This window comes from Gopherus evgoodei, chromosome 6 (assembly GCF_007399415.2).
Source record: "Gopherus evgoodei ecotype Sinaloan lineage chromosome 6, rGopEvg1_v1.p, whole genome shotgun sequence".
Taxonomy (NCBI): Eukaryota; Metazoa; Chordata; order Testudines; family Testudinidae; genus Gopherus; species Gopherus evgoodei.
The window spans coordinates 102749791-102770644 of NC_044327.1; the positions used below are offsets into that span (position 1 = coordinate 102749791).

Here is a 20854-nt window from a genome sequence, read left to right on the forward strand (position 1 = left end):
AGGGGTTCTCAACCTTCTTCTTTCCAAGGCCCCCACAACATGCTATAATAACTCCATGACCCAGCTGGGCCACAATAACTGTTTTTTGCATATAAAAGCCAGGGTCGGTGTCAGGGGGTGGCAAACAGGGCAACTGCCTGGGGCCCCATGCCACAGGAGCCTTGGTGAAGCCACATTGTTCAGGCTACAAGCTAAAGTAGCTTCTGCCAGGCCTATTTGCTATGAAGAACTGAAAAACCAAGCAGCAGTTTATACCTTGGCCCTGTTTCTCCCATGACCCTCACTTGTAGCACTTCCTGTTGTGCAGGAAGCTAGAATTAGGGATGTAAATAGTGTTTACTTTTAAAAACATTTAGACTATTAAAATTGCACCAGTTAAACCTTTAAACATTAAGCTCCACTGCCACCGTGAACAGAGATCTGGTCACGGGGACCGACAGCCGAGATCCCAGGGGTTGGCAGCAGAGTCCCGCAGTGGACATTAATTGGAATACCTTACCAGTAAGATTCATGCTTATCGGTTAACCAGTTAACATTTTACATCCCTAACTAGAATGGATAGTATACATCTCTAGCTCTGCCTCCTCTTCCACAGGATAACTGTACCAATCCAGCTAGCACAAAAGAAATAGATCGGATTTGTTCTTCGGGCACAATCTTCCTCTCTGAGCCACACAGCAGATCAATTCTGACAACCTGCACTTACATATGATGAACATGATGAACTTGTACTGACATCAGGGGGAGTTCCGTGCACAAGGCAAGCAGAATATCAAAGTGTGAGTCACCCTCCAGATTTAGTGAAAAGTTTATCCTAATCAAGATAGAATTTAGAACCATAAGACTGTATGTTTGTAAATATAAAAAGTCATGAAATCTGAATGTTCAAGGACAGACTCTCAGTTTTTCACTGTTTGTTCTTTGAGGGAAGGAAAAGAAGGAAGTGAAAATCAGCACTCCTACTGATCTGACAAAAAGGCAATGGATCGGTTTCCCAATTTTCTGGCTTTTGCCTATTTTATGTTGCACATTTACCCTTTTTTCCATTTGTTACCTCAAATTTTCATCTCCAATTAGTTTACATAGCCAGGTTTGAAATGCTGCTCATGTGACAGAGGTATGTACTCTACACCACAGGTATGAGGAGGAAAAGGGAAGAAAACTTATGATGCTGACATGGTTATGGGCGGAGAAGGGGGATATGTGTGTGTGTGTGTGTGTGTGTGTGTGTGTGTGTGTGTGTGTGTGTGTGTTTTACACACACACACAGTACCTAGCTTGTATACAAAACTAGAGTCATACAGATCATGTGATCCCAGCACTGTGTGCACACATTCATCTGAGGGACACTTAGGACTAAGACTGGAAAGGGATTGGAGGAGGGAAGAGTTAAGAAGAGGGAAAAACTCTCTGCACCCAGTAAGGTGGATTGAAAATGCATTTTGGTGAGTGGAGTTTCTTTTCTTTCTTATCTCTGGAACCGTCACTTTACTGGACACAAAAGAATCAGGTCTCAATAAACTGGCTGGAGAAAAGAGACCAGCACTCAGTTATTATATGTTTTTCCCTGTAAAGCTTTAAGGAATAAGATCTTATAACAAGAAACCAAATGCAGGTAATCACAAGGATTCTTCTGCATGCACAGTGTTGCTTATACTATGAAAGCACAAATTTAATTAAGGCAGCAATTCCCTTAATCTCGCTGTTGGAAATAGCATAGGGTCACACCCTAATTAACTATATATAATTTTAAAATCCTGTCTGTGGATGTGGATCCATTCTAAATTATTATATTATAGCAGCACCAAGCAGCCCTTGTCATGGACCAAGGCCCTATTGTGCTAGGCGCTGTACAAATACAAAATAAGACAGACTGTAATATTTCTGGGGCAGGGACTAAAGTATAAGATAAGAGACAACAGATGACGCAATACAGACAGATGATGAGTACAAGGAAATAATACCACTCACTATGATAGCCAGCAGTCTCAGCAAACCAGTGACCTAATGGTTGTCAAGTTTTGGTAGGCATCACAACAAAAGAGAATTTTAAAGGTGGATAATGATGCAGTTTTGCAGATTAAAGGCAGTATAGGAGAAAGCACAAAGGACTAAAAGATTACGTTAATTTTTTTTAATCCAGATACTGTAAAATGCACAAAGTTAGCAGCAGTTTCAATTGCTGCCCAAGCGATCTACGTTAAAAGCATTCTGAAAATCAACATACAGCATGTCCACAGTATCTCTATTGTAAAATGCTGTAGCATTGCTCAGAGAATTTCCAGTTAAGTAAGATTTCCTCTTCTTGAAAGTACAGTAAGCCTATATTTAATAAAGCTGCATTTTGCCAAATGTCTCTCCTTTCAATTCACAATAGCTTCTAAGACAAATTCCAGAAATGATATCACACTGATTTGCCTCTAACTTTGCAGTATACTCATGCTTTGTTTTCAAGAAGTTATACTACCACACATTTTTTAATTTTTTTTTTTGATCTGCTGGAAAATGATCTAAACTTTTAAGGGTGTGCTAAAACTCTTATGGCTCTGTCCTTTATATAACAGCACTCTAGACAATATGAGACATTTGAAAAAGTTTAACTTTTCACGATCATTTTCCACATATGGGTACATATTTCTATTTTGTGCTGCAGTTTCACCACTGTTTAATACACTCCATACTACGTCTTCTTTAATCAAACCCAAATTATTGTTTCACTACTTTCCAAGCCAGGGAAATGAATGAAGGTAAACTGGTTACAAGCTGACAAGGCTAAATGATGCTTGCTGGTAGGGTAAGCTTCTAGAGAAGTGGACTGGGATGGTTTCAACAATTGGTTACTGAAAGTATATGCATGCCAAAATGGCTCACATGCTAGGAATCCTATTGATCCATCATTAATTCTGGATTCTCATATAGTAAAAATCACTACGGGCCATCACTACCACCTATGGATGGCCAACAGGTTGCCACTATTACTCCCCTTTGTTGTAGTCATCCATCTGTTACTTCAAGGCTGGACTGCTGTAAAGTGCTGTACACTGGAAGACCTCTTAAAAGTCACAGCAGGTGAGGGATGCAACTGTCTACCTCCTGACTGGAATAAGTGCTTACATTTTTGCACTGGCTTCCCATTCACTTACATGTACAATTACTTCAAATGCCAGTTCTCTGAAATCCTGTCTACAGAAGGAAACTGACCCATTGTTGACAGTTTTCAGTAACAAGTTCTTCTAAACTGATTCCAAGAAAACAGCTTAACTGATCATATATAGACAGGGCAAAGCCACTTCAGCATAGTCACTGAAATGTCAATAGCATAGCCACATACAGGATTTTGTCACTATAAGCACCACTGCAAGTAGCTGGTCATGCTTGTACACATCTCACTGTCTATGCACAAAAAAAGAAAAAAAACGTAAAAAGCGTTCACAGCACAACTGCAATTGTAAGCAAGGCTTCGCACTGCTGCATCCCGCAGCAGGTCACTGTGCTCCATAACAGAAGGCATTTGTGTAGCACCTGTAGCTTGTGCAGCATCTATGGTCCACCTAGCAGAGATTCTTGCCACATCTCCTGTATTTTTACTCCTTGTTTTGTGCACTACTGTAACTTATGTACAGTTATATGAGTTTTCTCTTTAACGGTATAAAGTACGTGATATTATGGATTTTCTTGTTCAAAAATATTTTATGCAATACTGATGTCAACTAGTCTTATCCATTGAAAAAAGCTTTATGAAAATTTTGGTACAGCACCTCTCCAACTGTGGACAGCTACTTCCACAGAACTGTGCTTTGCTGGAAACTATGCAATAGGTACCCACTATACAATGGGGGTAGTATGCCAAATGGTCTAGACAGTATTTAGACCTCCCATGAGGGCAGGGGACTGGACTCGATGATCTCTCGACATCCCTTCCCGTTCTAGAATCTATGAAATGCAAGGCCTGCTTGGGGCAGACACGCTAAAAAGACTTACAAGAGTACAAATGAAGCTTATAAACTGCAATAATGGAATTTTTTAATTTATGCAATACTAAGCATACTTTCTGCAATGATGCTCAAACTACATTGTCCCATCTATATTTGCAGTTACATTATTTTAAGCATCACTTGAGGGAGATCTACTGCTAAAAGACCTTGTCAGTAACAGCCCTGGGTCTCAGAACCCTTCTCTCACTGCCATTTATCCTAGCAGTTGAGAAGAAATGGAATGCCCTTGCTGTAAACTTACTGGGTAAAACGCCAGGCCTTTGGAATTAAACCGTGCTGGTGACCCTGAGTTTGACCACAGATTCAGGATATGATGCAACACCCGTGATTTTGTTTAGCTTTGTTTATTTTATATATACTTTTTGTTTTGTTTTGGCCTTGGTTATTCATTGAAGATACCTTAACATCTGGACTACACAGGAAATGAAAGTGATAATCAATGACAGGGGTGTTAGAGCATCATCACTTCTTGAAGGTTATAGTGGATCACAAACTAAATGTGTGTCAAAATGTAATACTGTTGGGAAAAAAATGAACATCGTTCTGAAATGTATTAGCAGAAGTGTTGTAATCAAGATACAAAATGTAATTTTTCCTCTCTACTCAGCACTGATAAGACCTCAACTGGAGTACTGTATCCAGTTCTGGGAACCACACTTTGCGATGTGGACAAATTGGAGAAAGAGCAACAAAAATGATTAAAGTTCTAGAAAATATGACCTATGAGTAAGACCCTACCAAATTCACAGCCGTGAAAAAAGAAAGCATCACGGACTGTGAAATCTTGTCTCCCCCATTAAATCTTGTCTTTTGTGTACTTTTACCCTATACTATACAGATTTCATGGAGACCACCAGTGTTTCTCAAACTGGGGGTCCCAACCCTAAAGGGGGGGGGGTCGCAAAGTTATCGTAGGAAGGTCATGGTATTGCCAACCTTATTTCGGCACTGACTTCAGAGTTGGGTGGTCGGAGAGCGGTGGCTGCTGGCTAGATGCCCAGCTCTGCAGGCAGCACCCTGTCAGCAGCAGCGCAGAAGTAATGGTATGGTACTGCCATCCATACTTCTGCACTACTGCTGGTGGCAACACTGCTTTCAGAGCTGGGCTCCCACCCAGCAGTCGCTGCTCTCCGGCTGCCCAGCACTGAAGGGAGCACAGCCACCAGCAGCAGCGCAGAAGTAAGAGTGGCAATATTGTGACACCCTACGGTAACCTTGTAACCCCTCCCACCCCCCCCCAAGCGCCCTTTTGGGTCAGGACCCCTATAATTACAAACACCATGAAATTTCAGATTTAAAATACCTGAAATCATGAAATTTATTATTTTAAAAATACTATGACTGTGAAATTGGTAGGGTTCTACCTTGGAGGAAAGATTGAAAAAACTGGATTTGTTTAGTTTGGAGAAGAGAAGACTGAAGGGAAGATGATGACAGTCTTCAAGTATGTATAAGGACATTATAAAGAGGAGAGCAATAAATTGTTCTCCTTTGCCACTGAGGACAAGACAAGAAGTAATGGGGCTTTAATTGCAGCAAGGGAGATTTAGGTTAGAAATTAGGAAAAAGTTCCTAACTGCAAGGGTAGTTAAGCACTGGAACAAATTACCTAGGGAGATTGCAGAATCTCCATCATTGTCTAACCTGTTCTTAAAAACCTCCAAACACCTGCCAAGGATGGTCCAGATAATACTAAGTCGTGCCTCGAGTGCATTGAACTAGACTAGACAACCTAATCAGGTCCCCTCCAGTCCTACATTTCTATGATAAAAGTAATTCCATCCTCAGGCTGCAGTATAGTTATAAAGCACTTTTAATTTTCTTCTTGTGGATTATCATCAAAATGCCTTACTGACATTACAGCCATATGTATGTAGATCAGCAATACCTATAGTAACGTTACATTTTCCCTACTAGATATTATCATACATGCAACTGATCTATTGAGAAAGATGTGCCAGATGTATGGAATGTGGTTGTAATAAAGCGAGGGATTTTCTTATTTTTTCAATGGTTTGCATACAAAGTATGTGGGACTTGGTTCCCCTATGTGTTGCTTGTTTAATGAGGTGGTGGGAGAGGGCGTTTGTTGTTGTATAGGACCAGCGGTGACCTTGCCTAGCAGTTAGGACCCTGGATAACAGCCTGGAGATTGGTACCCTAGTGTTTGGTCACCAGGAAGCCCACCCCAGCTTGGAAGTCAGCTGGTTCAGATCAGTGGGAGGACAATGGGCTGAGCAGAGAGTACTCCGTGACCTGACCAGATGGTTCCAGTCAGTGGGGAAACAAAGGATGGAAGAGAGAGGGCCCAGGTGGCCTGTTTATCTGGGACTGAAGACAAAGGACAGAGGAGGGGCTGTTCAGGGAGGTGATATAAAATGGTCAGCTGAAAGAAGGGGGCTTCTGGACTGCAGAGAGAGAGCGAGCAACCAGAGCCCACCTGGATGGGGGAAAGACCTAGATGAACTGTGTTGAGGGTTGCTAGGCCCAAGGGCTTTGAGAACTTCCTGTGTTGTGTTCAGATGTTCAATAAACCCTTCTGTTTTATGCTGGCTGAGAGTCACTGCAGCCTAGAGATCGGGGTTGCATTATTCCCTCTGGGCATGAAGGTCTTGGGGGTCCAGAGCGAGGGGACTCCCTGAGGGGGCCCACAGCAGGAGACAGGCATGCTGAAGGTTCAGAGAACTGCGGCTCCAGGAGGCGCTGAAGCACAAGGTTTAACCCCCAGAGAGAGAGTGAACCCTTGAGAAGGGCTGTGACACTGAAGGGAGTTCCTCGCAGGGACCGTATGGAGCCGAGAGACAGCATGAGTCCTGGGAGTCTGTGACAGTGGTTATGACAAAACTGGGAGGGGGTGGTGGTGGAATAAGAGTTCTACTCATATTGCACAGTTTGGTTTAATGAGTTCTGATGAGGAGATATCTACACATGCAGCAAATACGAAACTTTTCCAGGAAGAAAAAAGTATCAATTTCGGAAATGTAATGTAACTATATAATTATGCATAGATACAGTGTGGTTTCGTTATGCTTAGCACTAATTTTTGAAAAAAATAATTACGTATTAAAGTCTCTGAAAAGTGATTTGCTGATAAATAAGGGATTTAATCCTAATTTACGACTGAGTTAATGTATGATTTAATAAAAATGAAGTCATGTCAACAACCAAAATTAAGTTATTTACATAGCAACCTAATCTACATCAAACATTCACTTGAAACCGCTCCTCGTTTATAAACATGAACTATTAAAGGTCTGTTATTTTTATTCAGGTGTGTGTTTTTCTGAAATGGTTTCTACATTGACTCCATTACAAACAAATCTAATTCAGACTGTAATCAAGTCTACAGACACAATACTATGAATCTTTTCAACTATTACAAAAATTAATCTCAAGCCCTGTATGAGCACAGAAGAAAAATATTCCAGTAAAATCCACAAATAAATTGTCAATAAACAACAGCATTTGGTTAGACCTATTACCATAATACTGGGAAGAACTGGACAAAATGAACATTTAACTATCTTATTTACTATTTAAAGGGCTGCCAGATTAATACTGTATTTACAGAATTAATCAGGGATTGCATTATCAAATTTGAAAGTATTGTACAGAACACCAAAAAGTCCACAAAATGTATAAATTGAAATTGACCCCTTTGTAGCCAAGATACATGTAACTACAATACAAATTACCACTCCAGTGTTAAATCTTTATATTAGGGAACAGTGCTACAATAATTATATGAAATGCAATTCATAAGATAATTATTAAATCTAGGAAAAACAGGAACATGAGTATTTAGGCAGCATTCAGTGACTATTTATCCATATACTGAAAATATTGTATTTAAGTTTCTATACATAAAATGGCACATGCTGCACAAGTTACACATTTGTCCAACTGAATAACTAGATCTGTCAAAATAGATAAAAAAAATCTTAGTTCTAGTTTATAAACTTTAGTGTTATGTTTATTATTTTTGAAAATGAGATTCAGATAAAATGATTAAGGGTATTGAAATGTATTTACAGATAATCTGAACAGTTATCTGTTGACATAGAAAAGGAAAGAATGACCCATATTTATATTATGGAAACTATGGGAAATAAAGTTTCAAAAAGATGTTCAAAAGCTTTAAAATGTCTCAATACTGAAGTTACTATTACACGTTTTCAATTTAGATAAAAAAAACTCAAGTATTTCTTTTTATTCCCAGAAAGTTAAGATGTTTTTGTATACCTGAAGGTAAATACAATATGAACCATCTATTATGGGATTTTTTTTTTAAATTAAGATTCAAAGTGGTAAGAAAGCCAATGAAAACATGCTTTTGCTATGACACATTCCACCAGAAGTCCTGGAAGTCTTACAAAACTTATGCTATTGTATATTGTAAGCATAAGTATCAGGTTGCATCTAAAGTAACAGACCACACATTGCAAAATGTATAAGAGAAGGTTGCCAAAATTCTAATCTGCTACTGATTAGGAGAAGAATGCTATGCATTTGTTCCCAGTTGTAATCTAACCCTCATGCATATTCAAAAGCCGAGTATAGGTACAAAGTAACACTAACTTTGCATCGTTCTTTAAACTATTTCTTCAGCACTGTAGAACCCAGTAAAGTTAATTTTAGGAAGCAGTGGCAAATTCTGTGTGATTTCACTAAAAAGGCAAAAGTATGGCTTTCAAAAATAGCACTTTAATTACAAAAATAGAGTTCTTACTGTTTCTTGACCACAAAATAATCAACACCAAGGTAGTTTCATAATTTTGTATTGTTTAATATTTGTAACCATGAATTTCTTTCACATACAGATTTCCTTATGGCTCACTAATATTCCCACTTTAAAAAGTATGAGAGATTTTTGCTTTGTAGTTTACATTTATATGGCTTTCCTACAAGAGCATGGAATATCATACTGAATGCCTATTGTGTAGAAATAACCCTGAAGGCAGTATCATAGCAGTGTGCAGTAGAAAACCCTTACCAATTTTTCATCAACTGTGATGAGTTGCGTGTCTTGAGCTTGGTCCTGTGCCAGCCGCCATGTGGAAGTGCTCAGTGACCTGCAGTGCAAGACTTGAAGTTAAAAAATGATTCATGCAATGAGAAAATAGAGGCAGACAAATCTTACATAAACAAGTTACTTTATCAATATCCATCTTGTAAAAAAAAATGGAAGAGGGAGAGATGAGGGCACAAAAATCCTTTTTCTCCCCAATTAGTTCTGTCTGCTGAGTTTTTGGCAGACTCCCACTTAGCAGTTCACAACAGGCTGCACTTTATGTCAGCCTACAGGCTCTCGTCACAGAGAGACTGCCAGTGGCAAGGACTGTACTGCTCTATATGAATGTACAGTAGTTGGTTTGTCACGAACAGACAAAAACACAAAGCTGCTGCAAGTATTCAGGAACTCTGATCCCTAAATGATGGCATCAGAGGAAAACAATCTTAATTCTATCCCAATGGCATAAGCTAGTTGTACCGTTTAATAACAGGATATTAAACAAACAAACTCACTCCTCTTAACTAATAATTCAGACACAAATTCTGTCTTTATGACTAGGTACAGCTCATTTTGATTCATTTCTACGTCAATTGTTGATCTGTTTAGTAACTTCCGAACATTTTGGTTAACCTTATAGCACAATTAGTAAAACCCATAACATTAAGTATGGGCAAAACTATGAAGCCAATCCTGCTCCCAGTTAATTCACTGATGGTTTTGCCATTAATTTTTATGGAGTCACTGGGAGCAGGACTGGGCCCTACAAAAGCAGTTAGTCCCTTGGCGAAACAGTACAACAGCAAGTGAAAGAACAGTTTTCTCTGCTAATTCATAGTGTGCCTCATGTTTAATTCAGGTTGCTTTAAACAAATGACGCATTAAAGTGTGAGAATATAGAAGTACAAAAAAGAGTGGACCATACTACTGTAGTTTTCGATTGTCCTTCAGAGGTTACATAATTCAGAAAGCTAGACACACTTCAAATTGCAAATGAAATTTATGAGATTTTTGTTTATGAGGTGTCATGGCTGACTTGCTGGTGATTTATTGGCATATCTTTTATCAGTACATTACACAATTTTTGAAAGCCAACCATGCGATATGAGTACATTCTGAAATCCAAATTTTTCACGAACAGAATGACAGTATGTTCAGATTTTTTTTAAAATACTATCTAAGCCAAAAATAGAAGCCAACAATTATGTACATTTGTTTAGTAGGCTACAATATGAAATATAGTTTAAGACCTATGAGTTTTCATACAAGCATTCAGGAACAAATTAGAAAAGCTCCTCTTATAATGATGTACAGTGCTTTGAAGGTATAGAGTCCAAATGGCTATTATAAATTCATCTATTCCCAAAATTTAGTAATAAACCAGCTTTACTGCACTTTGCAACATCAACTAAATTAATTCCTCCATTTTAGAGAAAACAGTCCAAATGACATTTAAAGTGACTGAAAAAGTTATTTTAACAATGCTGACAAAGTTCTAGCTATTATTGCTTGGAAGAGTTTGCGAGCATTGAGCATAGGTCAAGCCACAACTATTTTATGCAAAGTTATAATTGGAATTAGTAGGATCCAACTCCATTTGTCCAGGAAAACAACAACATTCCAAGAGGTTATGTTACTATTATTTCAAGCTCAACACAATTCTACTTCAGTTGTATATTCCCATTGGTCTATGTTGTTTAATGTGCATTAATGCAGTTCATATTTAACTATATTAAATTTGATTTGCCAAAAAAGCAATTTGCCATCAATTACAAAACAAATTCCTTCTTTTATTATTTTTACTTTTTCATGATAATGCAGCCTTCTTAAGTATAAAAATTCTTGCATCATCCCATTTGACCAGGTGAACTCATAATTCTTGCTTAAACTGACAGATTTCCTCTGTGGCAGCACTGGAATAAGAGAGACCAACTGTTCTGGGTGACTTCAGCATAAATGCTGATGAAGAACCTTCTTAATTAGCTTAAGATCTCTTGGCGATAGTGACAACTATGTGTCTGTCTCAGGTAGCTTCTGGCTCAGTTCCAGCAGGTGGCTGAACTCTGGATCTTGTTTTTGGGACTGACATTGGTGGAGGGGTGAGAGAAATGGGATATGCCTTTGTAGACTGACCATTATCCATCTCTGTTTTGTTGGTTGAAGCACTCACTTCTGTCAAGCTTTCTTGATGATCTGACCTTGCAGGCTTACTGGACTGCCTTTTGTAATGTGCCTGTACAGTGCCTAGGCAAATGATGTTCTGATCTATGACTAGGGCTCCTAGATACTACTGCAGTACGAATAATAAACTATAATCCACTGGGTTTCAGAGGGCTCAAAGGAAATTGGCAGACTAGTAAAAGAATGGCTTACTGGGACCTTTTAATGATATTTCATCCTTTACCCATGAACACAACCTTCTCTGGTTCTATCTTATCCAATAGTTTTTTTTTTTTTCAGATGTAGCAGAAGGAAATACGGGTGAAGCACTGGGGGGGGAGAAGTCTTGTTCCAAATAGGAATAAATGAAACTAAAGAGCTTATATGGATATCTTCACCTTCACAATATCAATCAGCAGAACAGTCCAGGAGAATGAACCCCCCTAGGTTAAATGAAAGCTGTTTACATCCAGAAAGTTAAAGAATTTTCAAGCTATTTTAAACAATAAGATCACATAGATCAGACTGATCTGTTTGTCTCCATGGTAGGAAAGGTATGGAAAGGAAAGGAAGAGAGTGGGGAGTGTTAGTTCACAGCCTGGGTTTCAACTATTGCTGCTTCCTGAGGTTCTTGGAGTGCTAGGGATGTGCAGACTAAGACATGCTAGTCAGATCCAGGTCTCTCTTGGCTGGTGAAAGACAGTGGGGAGATAAAAAAACTGTAAGTGGAACAGATTTTTTACTACTCCCTGCAGAAGAGCAAGATATCAGCTCTGCTTAAAAGGCTATCTGACCCTTGCTCAAGAAACCATTTTGATGCTGACAATAGTCCAATTTCACTCTGTTTTGAAACTGACATACCAGGAGAAGTTTAAAATGGTTTAGCAAGGCAACTACAGCATTGTCTGTGGTCCTCCAATCTCTGAGCCCACACATCTTCAAATGTGGCATAGTACACAGAAGGCCATGGTTTTTTTGGTTGAGGATCATCTTATGATGATGAAAATCATACACCCACGGCAAATTTTGAGATGCATCAGCCATTTTTTGATATCAACTGGCCACAAAGTGCAGATGATACACCTGTGGACACTGCAGAATTAGATCAGTTACTGAAGTTTCTCAGTTCTGTTCATTATGAATGCTACCAGGAAGACAGAGTGATCGGTTCCCCCTGGGAACTGAGGTACAACTGAGCCCTCTGACCGACCAGCCTAGGCTCCTCAGACTGTGCTGCTGTGACAAGCTGCAGACCTGCTCCCGGTCTTACACCTCCACCACCATGCACACAGGTAGGGACACACCCAGCTGCAGTTACATGCAGGCTCTCGGACTAGCCACTGCACAAACCAACCAAAAGTAGAAAGGCTAAAGCCGCAGTAACTCTCAGCTTCCTAGGCACACACCCGCTCTGGAGCATAAACCCAAAATTATACTGTCTTGCACTGCACAGGGAACTGCACGGTGTAAGCTCACAGAGTCCCCACCCTGCAATGTGGAGAGGAATATGCAACAGCCTCTCTAAGCTAAGATTCCCAAGCACCTCACTCCAACTCACTGGTTTAGATAAAGCAAAAACAAGTTTATTAACCTCAAAAGACACATTTTAATTGATTATAAATGACAGCAAACAGATCAAAGCATATTACCTAGCAAAAAACACAAACTAGTCTAAGATACTAGGAAGACAGGATATGAATTAGCGAATTCTCACCCTGGCTCATGATACAAGTTGGCTGCAGATTCTTAAGGGACAAACTGCACTTGCTTTACAGCTTGGAATCCCCAGGTCTTTCATACACAGGGTAGAAATCCCTTTAGTCTGGGTCCAGCACTTCCCTCAATTCAGTCTTTGTTCCTCAAGTGTATCCAGGATTGTTCTTGTGTGGGGAGTGATGTCACTCCTTGCCTTATATAGCTTTAGCATATGGCAGAACCCTTGGTTTCAAAACTTGATTCCCAGTCCGGTTTGTGGAAAAATACTGACATCCCAAGATGGAGTCCAGAGACAAATGGTCTGATTACATGACCTTGCATACCTGAGTTATAGCAGCCATTACTGACAGGCTGTCTAGAACATTCACAGGAAGGTTAAGTTCTTCCAGGGTCCATTGTCTTTGGCTTCTCCACTGTTGTACCAGAAAGGCTAGTTGTGGGTGTCACCCAGAGTAAGCATGCTTGAAATGCAGATACATAGTCAATATTCCTAATTTAGATACAAAAATGATACATGAATACGAATAGGATAATCATAATCAGCAAACCACAACTTTTCCAATGACACCTCACATGATCTGTCTTGTACAAAATACATCATAATTATACCATAATCATATAATATCACTGTGTAGAATATGGGGTGTAGTGTCACAGAGAGTTTTCAGCAATTACTCTTCTATTCAAATGCTCCCATCTATTAGGTCAGAAAGAAACTGTATAGGAGTTAGAGAACAATTTTGTGGCCAATAGACTGCTGCCCACAGAGCACTCCTGAGGAGCAAAAGAAAAATAACTTTGCAACAAAGCATTGTATTTTCAAATAGGAATAATGATTCACTACAGAGAAAAAAAACAAAAATGTTTAACTGAACTAGCTGTACCTGCTAGAAACAGAAGTACTGAGTGTGTTCAAACAACCCTATGTGGTAAAAATATTACAAGTCCTTTGTTTATTTTTGCATTCATCAACTGCGAGAAGGAATTGTATTAACTGCTGGTATATAGGAAAAGAAGTTAGAAGACCACTGAAAACCCATGAACTCAATATTCATTCTATTTTAATCTTGATTTAAAAAAAAACTTTTTACTTCACTTTAATAAGACATGCATACTAGTCTAGGTATGCTTTGGCTTAGATAAATAATTCTTTTAATGCAACAGCATTTTGATCATGAAGCACTAGCAGAAATCTATTGTTCTTGAGATCAGTGGATAATCAAGACAAACTGAAGTTTTACTTTAAAAGGTGGCTCTAAAAATGGCATAATGGATGGCAAAGTTTATTCTTTTAATTTGCATATCAAATATTCTCAAGTTTCTTTTATACTACTACAATTTTTCCACTTTTACAAATATTGCTAATGTGTGTTCATTTTATATTATATCTTTATAATTTCCATGTTAGTTTGTTTACTCTTTCAGAGTTGTTACAAATTTAGTGCCAAATGACATTTGATCATGAGTTTTCACCAAATTGTTCAGAGCCAATCCAATTCCTTGCTTTTAAGTTTGTGTTTAAGAAATTATGAGTAGTTAAATGTTAGCTCATTTTTAAATGAAGTTTTGGTCTTGGAATTTCTAAGGATTTTTCCTCTCTGAAAAATTCACACAGACACCCAATCATTTTTTCTTTGTGTAGGTAAATAAAGACTAAAAAAAATGGAACAGACAGATCACCAGTGCATTAAGTTAAAAAGGAGTGGCTGGCATTGGCCAAGCTAACAAAGCTACCCATGGAGAAGATCTCTCATACTAGAGGGATACTACTCTCATACTTTAATCTAGCAGAAAAACATATATGAGATTGAAGGGCTGGAAACTGAAACTACACAATTTCAAATTTGCATTATGGCATAAGATTTTATCAGTGAGAGTAATCAATCACTCAATCAGCGAGGGTAATCCACATCAAGAAATCTGGTGAATTCTCTTGAAAGTACTTGAAGTCTTTAAATTAAGATTGGCTCTCTAAGAGATATAGACTCATAGACTCTAGGACTGGAAGGGACCTCGAGAGGTCATCGAGTCCAGTCCCCTGCCCTCATGGCAGGACCAAATACTGTCTAGACCATCCCTAACAGACATTTATCCAACCTACTCTTAAATATCTCCAGCGATGGAGATTCCACAACTTCCCTAGGCAATCTATTCCAGTGTTTAACTACCCTGACAGTTAGGAACTTTTTCCTAATGTCCAACCTAAATCTCCCTTGCTGCAGTTTAAGCCCATTGCTTCTTGTTCTATCATTGGAGGCTAAGGTGAACAAGTTTTCTCCCTCCTCCTGATGACACCCTTTTAGATACCTGAAAACTGCTATCAGGTCCCCTCTCAGTCTTCTCTTTTCCAAACTAAACAAACCCAATTCCTTCAGCCTTCTTTCATAGGTCATGTTCTCAAGACCTTTAATCATTCTTGTTGCTCTTCTCTGGACCCTCTCCAATTTCTCCACATCTTTCTTGAAATGCGGTGCCCAGAACTGGACACAATACTCCAGTTGAGGCCTAACCAGCGCAGAGTAAAGCGGAAGAATGACTTCTCGTGTCTTGTTTACAACACACCTGTTAATGCATCCCAGAATCATGTTTGCTTTTTTTGCAACAGTATCACACTGTTCACTCATATTAAGCTTGTGGTCCACTATGACCCCTAGATCTCTTTCTGCCATACTCCTTCCTAGACAGTCTCTTCCCATTCTGTATGTGTGAAACTGATTGTTCCTTCCTAAGTGGAGCACTTTGCATTTATCTTTATTGAACTTCATCCTGTTTACCTCAGACCACTTCTCCAATTTGTCCAGATCATTTTGAATTTTGACCCTGTCCTCCAGAGCAGTTGCAATCCCTCCCAGTTTGGTATCGTCCGCAAACTTAATAAGCGTACTTTCTATGCCAACATCTAAATCGTTGATGAAGATATTGAACAGAACCGGTCCCAAAACAGACCCCTGCGGAACCCCACTTGTTATACCTTTCCAGCAGGATTGGGAGCCATTAACAACTACTCTCTGAGTACGGTTATCCAGCCAGTTATGCACCCACCTTATAGTAGCCCCATCTAAATTGTACTTTCCTAGCTTATCTATAAGAATATCATGTGAAACTGTATCAAATGCCTTACTAAAGTCTAGGTATAGCACATCCACCGCTTCTCCCTTATCCACAAGGCTCGTTATCCTATGATAACGCTATCAGATTAGTTTGACATGATTTGTTCTTTACAAATCCATGCTGGCTATTCCCTATCACCTTACCACCTTCCAAGTGTTTGCAGATGATTTCTTTGATTACCTGCTCCATTATCTTCCCTGGCACAGAAGTTAAACTAACTGGTCTGTAGTTTCCTGGGTTGTTTTTATTTCCCTTTTTATAGATGGGCACTATATTTGCCCCCTTCCAGTCTTCTGGAATCTCCCCCGTCTCCCATGATTTCCCAAAGATAATAGCTAGAGGCTCAGATACCTCCTCTATTAACTCCTTGAGTATTCTAGGATGCATTTCATCAGGCCCTGGTGACTTGCAGGCATCTAACTTTTCTAAGTGACTTTTTACTTGCTCTTTCCTTATTTTCTCTTCTAAACCTACCCTCTTCCCGTAAGCATTCACTATACTAGACATTCCTTCAGACTTCTCAGTGAAGACCGAAACAAAGAAGTCATTAAGCATCTCTGCCATTTCCAAGTCTCCCGTTACTGTTACCCCCTCCTCATTGAGCAGTGGGCCTACCCTGTCCTTAGTCTTCCTCTTGCTTCTAATGTATTGATAAAAAGTCTTCTTGTTTCCCTTTATTCCCATAGCTAGTTTGAGTTCATTTTGTGCCTTTGCTTTTCTAATCTTGCCTCTGCATTCCTGTGTTATTTGCCTATATTCATCCTTCGTGATCTGACCTAGTTTCCATTTTTTATATGCCGCCTTTTTATTTTGTAGGTCACGCAAGATCTCAAGGGTAAGCCAAGGTGGTCTTTTGCCACATTTTCTATCTTTCCTAACCATCGGAATAACTTGCTTTTGGGCCCTTAATAGCGTCCCTTTGAAAAACTGCCAACTTTCCTCAGTTGTTTTTCCCCTCAGTCTTAATTCCCATGGGACCTTGCCTATCAGCTCTCTGAGCTTACCAAAATCCGCCTTCCTGAAATCCATTGTCTCTATTCTGCTGTACTCCTTTCTACCCTTCCTTAGAATTGCAAATTCTATGATTTCATGATCACTTTCACCCAAGCTTCCTTCTACTTTTAAATTCTCAACAAGTTCCTCCCTATTGGTTAAAATCAAGTCTAGAACAGCTTCCCCCCTAGTAGCTTTTTCAACTTTCTGAAATAAAAGTTGTCTGCAATGCAGTCCAGGAACTTATTGGATAGTCTGTGCCCCGCGGTGTTATTTTCCCAACATATATCTGGATAGTTGAAGTCCCCCATCACCACCAAATCTTGGGCTTTGGATGATTTTGTTAGTTGTTTGAAAAATGCCTCATCCACCTCTTCCGCCTGATTAGGTGGCCTGTAGTAGACTCCCAGCACGACATCACCTGTGTTTTTTACCCCTTTTAGCCTAACCCAGAGACTCTCCACCCTTCCGTCTCCTATGTCCATCTCCACCTCAGTCCAAGTGTGTACATTTTTAATATATAAGGCAACACCTCCTCCCTTTTTCCCGTCTATCCTTCCTGAGCAAACTATACCCATCCACACCAACATTCCAGTCGTGTGTATTATCCCACCAAGTTTCAGTAATGCCAATAATGTCATAGTTGTATTTATTTATTAGCACTTCCAGTTCTTCCTGCTTATTACCCATACTTCTTGCATTTGTATAAAGGCATCTAAGATACTGGTTTGATCTTGCCTCCCAGCTTTGCCCTGACCCTCTAATGCAACCACATGTTAATCCATTTGATGCAGAAATTACTAGGGGGAAAGGAGGGCAGGAAATTGATAGCTTGTGTTATGTAGGAGGTAAAACTATGTGATCACAATGGTCTTTTGTGGCTGTACAAATCTATGATACGAGAACAAAAGAACAAAACAAAAAAAAATCCAATAAGCCCTGTTTACCTCTGTTGTGGACATGGCTCACGAATCTTCAGGATGTTTTCACTCAGAACTAATGGCAGATCAACCTGCAAAACTCCTAGTGTTTGAGGAATTATATTGCCTGGAGTTCGAAATTTTGTTTTTCTTTTCTATATTATAAACTAAATGTAAGTCAAATAAAGCATATTCCAAGTCTATTCCTCACAGATGTTAAGGGTGTCAGTTACTACAGAGGACAATTCCCCACAACCCAGTTATTTGTATTCAAAATCCAAACGTTTTGACAATATTTACTTAAGTTTGGCTGATAGTTCTGGGCTCTCTTTAGGGAATGAGAGAAAAAAGTGTGCAAGGACAATTCCACGAGGTCCAGAAACTATGAACTCTCAGCCCAGAAGAGAGCTACTGGAATTACGCATTACTACTTTTGAAACAGTATATTCAGAGCCATTGCCTAATAGGTCAGGAATAAACTCTTGTTCTGTCATTTCAATCTGCTTACAAAAAGATCCCAGTTTTGCTATGGACAAAAAGACTCCACTGAGTTCACCTCTTGTCTACCTATCCAGTTGTGCTGTGCTGATTTTTGCTATGAGGCCCCAAGAAGAGGTTACACTTGTTTGCCTGTATAGACCATCACGCAAGTGCTGTCCATCATAGCGGACAGGTTGAAGTTACACCTGTTTTTGTAAGAGAAAGATGAGCTAGTCAAAAAGCTTGGATCTCTAGCCAGTTTCTGCTTCTTTTCATGACTATCTTCCCTGTACTAAGGATTTACAGCCAAACAGACTGGCAATCATAGCGATCATAAGCCTATATGTTTCTTCAATCAGATGACCTCTTTGAATCTGTTCTTGTTTACTACCAGGCTAGGGAACAGCCTGGGAGCTCTTTATCTGAAATGGGGTTGAGAATGAGCATCCAAGAGAAGAGATAGCTGGAACCTGAAGTAGAAGCATATGGAGTCTCTCGTGTCAGTAGGATACATGATACTAGCATATCTTTCGGGCTTAACAACTTTTTGAACTATAGAAGCTATTGACTGATTTTTATCTTTATGGGAAATTCACTTGTGGGACTTGGTATTGATTTTGATTCTACAGTATTTGATAATTTGAGTAGGAGTAACCTGACTATTCAAAGTTCACGATCATCGCAACAAGTTTTGGTCTGATTTTCAGAGGTGTCAAAAAAATCTCACTGAACTGATCTCACAGAGCTTCAAAAATGTACTCAGAGCTTCAAAAAATTTCTCCCCCCTTCAACTTTTTATTATCCTCAGGTTCACTCCCCTCAAAATACAGGCACATCTCAGCCTTCCTCATAAAAACAAACAAAAAAAGCAAAGCACAATCTTGACTCTGCATGCCTCTACTACACCATCTCCCTATCCTACTTCACTTCCAAAGTAACAAAACATGCTGTCTAAAAACACTGCTGAAGTTTCCCTTTTCGAGTTCCATCTTTCATCTCCTCCACTGAAACTGCTTTCACTCAATTATTAGATGCACTTCTTGGCCAAACCTCTATGCTGCTCCATCCACATGTTCCTTGACTTGTTGCTGGCTTTTGACTCTATTGACCAGTCCTGCTTCTTTAAAAATCACACCCTCTGTTGGTTTTATGGCTTCATCCTTGCATGGCTTTTCCTTCCCTATCCTATAGATCTTTCGGTGTCTCTTTTGGCAGGTCACCTGCCTTCCTCCTTTCTTCTCTTGAGTGGCATCATCCAAGATGTGGTCCTTGTCCTCACACTATCCATTCCACCCTCATTTTTGTGTTTATCTGTCTGGCGCAGGGACAGTCTTTGTTTCACTTGTTTGTACAGTGCAGAGTCTAAATGAGCCCTGATCCATGAACAGAGCCTCTAGATATCACTGCAATATAAAATATTTACACAAAATAAACGGACTAATAATTGGCCCAGTAAATTAATTTTCAAATGTGGACTCCACATTAAAAATATTACAAAAGACAGCTGGAAAGATACCCCAAAATTGCAATAGTTCAGGGTACTCAAACCTTATTCATAAAGGTGAACTATATAACCACATGATTTATCTCCCAGACTTCCTTCACATTTGCAATCACATAACTTTTGTGACAGATATCTATTTGCTTATGTAAAATCAATAAATAAATAAAATGTTTTTGCTCCTTTTATTGCAATTCAGCAGCTGGCAATATGAAGCAGCCAGCAGCAGGTGACCTGCCACTCTCTATGGAATACTTGTGATCTCCAGAACATAGCAGTTTGGGAACCTTTACTATAGATCACTGGCATTATCTTTTATTTCCAGATTAGCTAAAGGACCTTCTAAACTTAATTGGTAAAAATGACAACATAACCATCTGTCTGACATAAACCTGCTGCTAACTCTAGTGGTTTAACTCTTCCAGAAGGTCTAAGAATTATTTCAAGAACTTCTGTTTTCACTTCAAATTATGTCAAAAGGGTAGGTATCCTACACAAGCACTGTACAGATTCTTGGCAACATAGCATAAAGAGACCAATTTTAAACAAGGTTTTAAGAAGCCAGAAGCAATAATATGCCTGCCCTTTAATGCACAAATGGGTAGGCGTCTACCATTTATATACACAAGTATTGTAACGATGTTCTCAAATGTACATGGATAAAGCCACTGCTCACTGACACTTTGGTGCAAAATGTCCAGTTCTTAGTTCTGTCCCACACTAGATAGTTTCCCAAGCATATGGTATCTATTATTGCCTGACAATGTAGCTGCTTTTAACATCACACAAGAAGACCAACAGTTAAAGTGACTAATCAAAATTTCGGTCTTTAGAGGTCATCAAATCCTTGGTTTTTCAAAGGACAAAACCAAATGATTTCTTATTGCAAAGAGGGTCTCTTCCCTTTTGCAACTGCTCCATGTACAAGTTTGCTTAGCGAAGTCATAAATGGTGTACAGCACTAGTT

At 39.2% G+C, this 20854-nt stretch overlaps 1 protein-coding gene across 2 annotated transcripts in view; it reads right to left on the minus strand.

Moving 5' to 3' along the window:
• Positions 1–20854, minus strand: part of NDUFS4 (NADH:ubiquinone oxidoreductase subunit S4) — a 59195-nt gene that overhangs the window by 21598 nt on the left and 16743 nt on the right. The window contains exon 2 of one of the 2 annotated variants that reach the window (XM_030567025.1): positions 8989–9067. The exons of the other annotated variant lie outside the window; for it this stretch is intronic. Coding sequence (XP_030422885.1) covers positions 8989–9067 — 79 coding nt within the window. The remainder of the gene's footprint in view (positions 1–8988; positions 9068–20854) is intronic. 2 annotated transcript variants of the gene reach the window in all.